Below are 8,694 nucleotides of genomic sequence, written 5' to 3'. Positions count from 1 at the left end.
TCTTTCTAAAATCATGCACACTGCATTGTACTGTATTTAGCAACCAAAAAGCACGTGCATCATACCAGTACCTGACTGGGAAATATCTTGCTGCTGCAATTTTTAAATGTCCATCCATTACTGGGTGGTGTGTTTTTGGAAATACTTTTATTTTGTAAATGAGTATAACACTGAAACAGGCAAAAGTCATTAACTTGATGGAAAAAATTCCTGGGAATTATGGGACCCTTGAACTGCCCTTAGCAATTTCTTGCCTGCTTATGCCTGGCACTGTCACTGAGTGTACTTTAGATAATGAAAGCCATACTATTTCCAGCTGAGTACTGCACCTCATGATTAATAATATTTAAATTGATGCTAGAGAATATCAATTATATAGCTTAGTCTTGCATTTTATCCTAACTAATTAATAATATTTTTTTCAGAAGAGTTTTTTCTGATAAGATATCTTACCTCCTCTTACAAAATAGCTTCTCTCGATTAGTACTGCCCTCTATTGGCGCAAATTTTCAACACTCACCACTAGCCTGTCACCTCTCGCTTCTGCATGTCCACATGTAAATGATCATGCAGCAGCTCTCTACCAATAGGAGCGTGACACAACCCCTATTGTAACCAGAGCCCTTTCCACACTTGCACTTGTTAATCACTTCTCGATTGGCAGTAGTACTGTACAGATGTGTTTGTTTTTGCTCACAAATTTATCGATGTTTTCCTTTATATTGCAGACTTAGTTTTTCTTTACTATATTTTTTTCTTATTTTTATATTTATAGGGGCCTTTTTGCTAGTGTATTGTGGATCCCACTGTGTGGCGAGTGGTGCCTAACCAATAATACTTTTTTTTTAATCTGCACTGTTCATCGTGTGACCATGCTCGATGTCATTTATGTTGCAGCTCTTCCTACCACGAACCTGATGTACAATTCCAAATGCCACCATTCAGTTGTCATCTATTACGTTGCAGGATTAGGTTATGCACGCTGTAGAGATGAGGTGTTCCGTAGGGCCACTAGTAGTTCTCTAGAGTGGTCTTTTGCTTCATAGATATGTTCATCCCATACCGTTCACTCATGGACACACATGAGTAAATCAGACAGAGATTGCTGCCCATCTTTGATGCTCCTTGGCATTGAAACTCTTCTTACTGCAAACCTAACGAACATTTCCAGATGCTGCTGGGTGTTGGTTGATTGATTATGTCAGTGTGGTAGCTCTGTTTTTCAAAATAGGGCATCATGGTCACCTGTTGCACTGCCTCTGGTAATGCGGTCCTCCAGACTCGTCAATGCATTTTTCCCTCATTTCTTCTAATGGAGTATGGGAGTCCTTGCCACTTACCATTTCCTAGCCACTGGAGTGGTGGACCATGGAGGCCTCTCCTACTGAGTGATGCATAATACCACTTAGTTGAGTATCTGCTGACTGGATGAAAAATGCCCAATGCTGCCAGGTTTTGGACCAGAGATTCACCCAAGTTTGCAGTCCCTCTCCCTACCATCTGCTGGATGTCCATTCCCAGCAGATTTGGTATTGGTTATAGCTGGACACAGCACATATATTTCCACTTATGTACGGCCAGGTATCCTCCTTCTACCTCGGACTGGAAGAACCATACCCAATGCTGCCAGGTTTTGGACCAGAGATTCACCCAAGTTTGCAGTCCCTCTCCCTACCATCTGCTGGATGTCCATTCCCAACAGATTTGGTATTGGTTATAGCTGGACACAGCACATATATTTCCACTTATGTACGGCCAGGTATCCTCCTTCTACCTCGGACTGAAAGAACCATACCCAATGCTGCCAGATATCATCCCACGAGGGCTTTCCTCCTTCCTACCATCTGCTGGACATCGATTCGTGGTGGATCAGGTGTTGGTTGGGTTGGAAATGCATGCAAGATGTCATGGATTTTGATACAGAAGCTTGTCTTCCCTATTAATTCCTGTTTCTAGGTAAAGAAGTAGGTGATCTTCTGTCTATTTCGCAACAAATGTACAGTTCCCAATACCACATGGTGTTGGATGAAATTGAATTACCATTATGGTCTGTCGCACCCTAGCCACCCGACAGTCCCAGTAATTGGGAGTATGTATTATGGGATTCCTTCATGTTTTTCCACTTCTTATGACACCATCATAAAATAGTGAAGAGTATACTTAGATCAGATGTGGTGCAGAATCCCACTGAGGTGTGATAATTTCTTTTTTTGTTCCATACCTCATGGTCTCTCTTTGGGTGCTTCCTGAAGGAGAACATTTTATCACTGGACCTCCACCAGTTCAGTGTGGAATTCTAGCTTTTGTGAGAAGAGGTAAGATATCATATAGGAAGTTAACATTTGCCTAAACTGAAAGCGTATTTCCAATAGATACTTACCTCCTTTCACATTTCCCACCCAGCTTCCCCAATTATGGTGATATGTGTTGTAGGTCTTCTGACTAATCTCGAAGTGATTGACGAGTGCAAATGTGGTGAGGATGCTGGTTACGATGGGTTGGGTTGTGCTCTTATTGGTGAAGAGCTGCTGAATAATCATTTACATGTGGATATGCAGAAGCGGAAGGTGGAAGGCTTGTGGTGAGTGTTAAATATTTATGCCAACAGAGGGCAGTACTAATCAAGAAAAGCTATTTTGTGAGACGAAGTAAGTGTCTATTGGAAATACACTTTCAGTTTAGGAAAATGTTAACTTTTGTTTTTGTATGTATTCAGAGCTGCATTATTTGAAATATTGTTTGAGATCCATGACACCAATGAAAGTGATGAGGATTGTTGTGTCTGTTGGTGCATTTCTCTTATCTTAAACCACGTTGTCACTAAAAATGTACTATATCCTGTTGGAAAATGGGTGAGTCGTATGACCTGTCAGTGAAATAATTTTAATAACTTGATTAACCAAAATAAACATTCTCTTTTGTTGCACTTTCATGTTAGATGAAGGCTTGTGGAATAAGTTGTGTCACTGTTATATTGTGGTATGCTGTACATGTGTCATTTGTTATAGGAATAGCTAGATGTCAAAGATAAAACACTATTGAAAAGGTTTATAAGTATTTCTATTAAGACAAGGCAATTTGAAAAGATTTAAAATTTAACATCTGTAATCAACAGAATTGGAACAGGGGACAACGAGTCCAGAAGAGGAATCATTGTTTGTTCCACCTGCTGTAAGATCGTCACCTCCACCTCAGGAACAGAGAGATGAGACAGTAGTAATAGCTTATTTTATATAAAGTCAACTAAACATATCATTAGTAGTTGTTTTCTTTTATAGTGAGAATGAAAAGGATTTCTTGCTTGCTGGTTTAAGAACATTAGTTTCAAATGATAAAAGATAGCTATGAATGATTTGTCTAACTCAATCTGGGAAGATAATTAACTTGAAATATGGAAATGATTTCCTACCCACCAATTTAAAAAGAATAACTGGAAATAGTAAAAAGTTCATGCCTCGAACTCAGTCTAGGAAAAAAAACTATTTCTCATTTATTTATTATCAGTATTTGAGATAATAAAAATAGAGGAATAACATATCCAACTCTGTTTATGTTTTTTACTCACTCACTGAATTTTCAAGGATAATTTAAAATAGTAAAATACAGAAATAATGCAAACATCTTAACCCAGACAACTACCCGGCCCGGCATGGCCAGGTGGTTAGGGCGCTCGACTCGCAATCTGAGGGTAGCGGGATCGAATCCCCGTCCCACCAAACATGCTCGCCCCTTTCAGCCGTGGGGGCGTTATAATGTGATGGTCAATCCCACTATTTGTTGTTAAAAGAGTAGCCCAAGAGTTGGCGGTGGGTGGTGATGACTAGCTGCCTTCCCTCTAGTCTTACATTGAATTTGTTTAGATCTTTTAGAACAGTAAGCTCATTTTGAAAGAATTTTTTATACTAGCTACCTTAAATGAAATAATGTATAAATGAGTTTTTAAGTATGCATTCACAACTAGGTAACTTTCACTAAAAATGGCATGTACGGCTTTCTTTTAATGAATTATTTGCATCGTATATACTGCTATATTCTAGGTCTGAGCACGGCCTAGTGGTTAGCATCTTGAACTGAGTATCAGAGTGGTACGATTTGGAGATGTGGTGTTTTGTACTTTCAGCTCTGGGTACATTTTAAAGAGTGACAATGTTTGGTTAAGAGTAGTGATTTCAGGCAGTATGTACTGTCAACTGGTTCATTTCCATATGATCAGCAGTTCAAAATTAAAGATGGCTATGCCCAAACCATAGGAGTCTGACTGGCCAGTTAGACAATGGAGTGAATAAGATGCTGTTCAGGTGAACAGACAAACAGTTCCCATATTCATCACATATATTTGTATATATATATATATTTTACTTTTAAATATGTAATTACCGTATCAATAGAGACTAGAGTAGCTTATCTACACCAGTTGTGTATAACTTTTTCTCTTAAATCTTTTAATGAATAATAGGCTCAGGGATCAAACCTCAGACATTGTGAGGGAGATGTTGTTAAGAGGTAAGTTTCATGAGAGTGGTCACAAATTAAAATAAGGGTGAATATAAGTATAGAAAAAGAAAGTAAGGATAGATAACATTGTTTATAGATTTTTTAAGAATATTAAGGCTGGTTATAATATGCAAGACTATAGTGTTGATAAGTGTTTGTGACATTTATATCTGTAAAGATGTGAACTGCATGTCCTTTAATTTAAGGGAAGCTAAATGAACCATATTTTGACAAATGACATGGTAATGTAAAATAATTTTATAATAATTAATGAATTATTTACTAGTTTAGTTAAGACGGCTGAACGCGCAATGAAGGCAGTTTCGTTTTCTAACGCATCATTTACTGTAAACTGTTTTAATATTCTTGTGTTAATACTTTTTGTTTTTATTTGTGTATTTTGAGTGATAGTATATATTATTAATTCAACTCACTTCAGGATATTCATCCACAGAGTAAGGAGATGCATACAGCGAGTTGTCGACAACAAGATATTTGAATGGCTGGTGTTTCTAGTTATTTTTGCCAGCAGTCTCCTGTTGGTACGTAAAGTACCTGTCTTTTTAATTTTCTCCAGTAACCTTGCTAGTCAATTTTTTTTTCTTTTTGAATTATAAGAAGGAAAGGAATAAGTATTATAAAATGGGTATGGTTGGCTTCTACAAATTGAACTAAATCTGTTCAATACATTTAAATGAACATAAATTCACTAAATATTATCATAATACTAAATATATTTTACAGAAATAAGGCCTCAAAATTGTTATCAAATTATACAGGGTTACACTTATACGTGTCCACAGCTCTCTCACCAGCTCTGCACTGAAATGGGTTTTTTTTTTTATAATAAATGGTATTCTGTTTAGAGTAGATACTCTTTGCTGGATACATACTTTAATTGGATTACTGCAGATAAAATAGTATCATTTTCCTTGCTACCAAAGTATCCTACAGCCCACCTTCAGAAACATGTGGTCATGGGATCTAATCCCATCCCCAAACATGCTTATCCTTTCAGCTGTAGATGCATTATAATGTGACACTCCCACTATTTGTTGGTAAAGAGTGGATGGTATTGACAAGCTGCCTTAGATTTAGTCTATCACTTCAAAATTGTGGATGGCTAGTGCAGATAGCCCTTGAGTAGCTTTACGTGAAATTCAAAACAAACAAATTAACAGAAACATGTTCACAAGTATAAAATCATCGTAAACAATGATTTTTCAGTACATCATACAACTTATATGATGTTATGCAACATCTATAAACAGAATGATTTTTCAGTACATCATACAACTTATGATGTTATGCAACATCTATAAACAGAATAGCAACAAAGTTACTGTCCATAAAACAGTAACAAAAATATTAGATCTAAAATAGCAACAAAGGTACTGTCTGTAAAACAGTAACAAAGGTATTAGATCTAAAATATCAACAAAGACTTGAAGGTGACAGATGGAAACTTTTCAAAATGTCGGCCTCTATGCTTGTGTTTTTTTTACAACAGGCAGTTATCGTCCATTCCAGTTTACTCGTCAACAAGGAAACTAGTTTTAAGTAACAACAAAAGACTATCTGTAAAATATCAAAAAGAATAATACCAGCTATAAAATTAGGGACAAGCTGTGAATTAAAACTAAAGGTACTAATTATAGAAGAGCACTGAAAGTAATCTATAAATACAATGTGCTATAAAATAATACCAAAACTACTATACTTAATACAAAAACACAGTTGGTAGCTGGAAGTAAAATTAATTTGTTAATTAAATTTTAGGTAACTTTATTAACTTTTATTAATCGTTATTTGAAGTATTTTGTATCTCAATAAAAATGATGCGTTATTCTTTTATCTTCATTCTGACCTCTTGTAATTATTTAAAACTGTTGTAGGAGACAAACTATTTTAATAGTGCTTTATGTGACTTTCCATTCTTGTGTCATGTTTAACCCTAGCTCTGTGATTTCTATATATGAATCAAAAATGTTGTCTCGTATCTGAATTTTAATATTTCATAACTGATTTTTTTTTAATGTTAATTTTCATCTTTTAGTCTAAGTTTAAATGTATTGTATGGTTCCCTCTGCTTTATAACATGGTAACTGATAATAAAATGGCATACTTCTAACTGAAAAGAAAGTTACCTTTATCATACCATCTTATTGATGTTAAAATAATGGAATAAAAAGACTTAGAAAGCATTTTTTTGTTTTATTTTTTAAGTGTTTTGAAGATGTCTACTTAGCAGAACGACCAATGTGGCAGTTAATTATAGACAAACTCAACTTGGCTTTTACTGTTTTCTTTGTTATTGAGATGCTGCTACAGTGGGGAGCCCATGGTTTTATTGTATATTTCACCAGCCTCTGGACTATTCTGGATTTTTCTATAGTATGTGTAAGTACTGATTAATGTTTTGATGTAGTTTATCAGCATCTATACCATTATTGATAACTGTTTAGCATGTGTAAGGACTGGCTAATGTCTAAGTAGTTCACCATCTTTGGGATTATTATTGATAACTGTTTAGCATATGTAAGGACTGGCTAATGTCTAAGTAGTTCACCATCTTTGGGATTATTATTGATAACTGTTTAGCATGTGTAAGGACTGGCTAATGTCTAAGTAGTTCACCATCTTTGGGATTATTATTGATAACTGTTTAGCATACGTTTGTGTCAGCTTATAGAACATTTTCTTTACTGTACTGTTAATCACTTATGGAGAAATATTTAATCATCTTAATGTAATCATATCCTGCAATGTCAAAGATGAATGGGGCACATTTACCCCATTACTATTGATTTTTCCTGATTGGTTTAGTATCATACAGTGTTTAGGAATTTTTTATTTCTGTATACTGTTACTAACTGCTGATCTTGATGTACGTCAGTATTTTTCACTAGTACAGTAGCATTAGTTCTTTATCTTAGGTTTGTACTGTTGAACTCAAATAGTAACAGTAGGTTTTGCAAAAGGTTTTTAAAAGTGAAATTCTTATTTTTAATTTTATATATATGTATATATATAATATGTGCATTAATTTTAAATTTTAGTGTATTTTATGTCTCAAATTTTGATAGTTTTACATAATATTTTTTTCAAATAGGATTTTTCACAAATTAACCTTTTATTTTCAATTTCTAGGTTTCAGTATTGAGTTTGTTGTTACAGACCACTGGCACAGGTGGACTGTATGCGTTAAGAGTTGTTCGTGTATTACGAGCTCTTAGACCTCTTCGGGCAATCTCTCGATGGCAAGGAATTAAGGTAAACTGTTGATAAGCATCTCTGAATATGAAATTTAATACACAATAAACAGTGTGTATATATATACTTGAAACATTTTTATGGTTTATAGATATTCAATACATAAAATTGTAAGTACTTTTTGTTTTTGTATATATGCAATTATTTTTTGTATAGAAAAGTTAATAGTGCATTTTCTATTGTTTGAGCTTGGATGTTTTTAATGTAATTCTGTTTGTGTCACAAATGAAATTTAACTGTCCTTTTTTCTTCATTTTAGATTGTTGTTAATGCTCTGATGTCAGCTATTCCATCAATATTCAATGTGCTTCTTGTCTGTGTTGCCTTCTGGTTGATTTTTGGTATAATGGGGGTCCAGCTATTTGGGGGACATTTTTATACATGTGTCAATCAAAAGGGTCAGAGATTGTCACCAGACGTCACTGCTAATATTTCTCAATGCTTGGAATTAAACTACACGTGGGTTAATGCCCCAATCAATTTTGACAACATTGGTAATGCATACCTGGCTCTGTTCCAAGTGGTATGTACTCTTAACTTCAGATAATTTTTTTTTAGTAAGACCTTGTTTTTTTTTAAGTTGTTATGAGAGTAAATTAACAGAGTTTAATTTAATTGACAAAACAAACTGAAACTCATGGTTTTTTATTTACTGGCAAAACAGAATAGAAGTGAATTATTTGAAATGGAAGAAATCCTGGACTCTTAAAAGCATTTTAAAATATAAGAAATGATAATAGCATCCAACATCTACGCTACTCCTGCTATTCTAGATGTTATGTAAGCACATGTTTCTAGTTTACAAAGCTTAATTATGATAATTTGCAACCCTAAAATCTGTAATTGTAACTGCAGCTGCTGGATAAGAGATCGATTTCGTGACAGCAAATGTACTGTATTACTGAATTAAAACATCTTCAAACAAGG

The 8,694-nt window shown here is 34.7% G+C and overlaps 1 protein-coding gene across 1 annotated transcript in view; it reads left to right on the top strand.

Moving 5' to 3' along the window:
• LOC106468034 (sodium channel protein 60E-like) overlaps positions 1-8,694 on the top strand; it is a 38,905-nt gene that overhangs the window by 24,788 nt on the left and 5,423 nt on the right. Inside the window, exons 13-18 of the mRNA XM_022396339.1 lie at positions 3,116-3,216; positions 4,457-4,503; positions 4,934-5,036; positions 6,721-6,894; positions 7,645-7,767; positions 8,027-8,290. Coding sequence (XP_022252047.1) covers positions 3,116-3,216; positions 4,457-4,503; positions 4,934-5,036; positions 6,721-6,894; positions 7,645-7,767; positions 8,027-8,290 — 812 coding nt within the window. The remainder of the gene's footprint in view (positions 1-3,115; positions 3,217-4,456; positions 4,504-4,933; positions 5,037-6,720; positions 6,895-7,644; positions 7,768-8,026; positions 8,291-8,694) is intronic.

This window comes from Limulus polyphemus, unplaced genomic scaffold (assembly GCF_000517525.1).
Source record: "Limulus polyphemus unplaced genomic scaffold, Limulus_polyphemus-2.1.2 Scaffold2844, whole genome shotgun sequence".
In the NCBI taxonomy this organism is placed as follows: Eukaryota; Metazoa; Arthropoda; class Merostomata; order Xiphosura; family Limulidae; genus Limulus; species Limulus polyphemus.
Note: the sequence above shows the minus strand (reverse complement) of the source record. Positions and strands in the feature narration are given on the sequence as shown.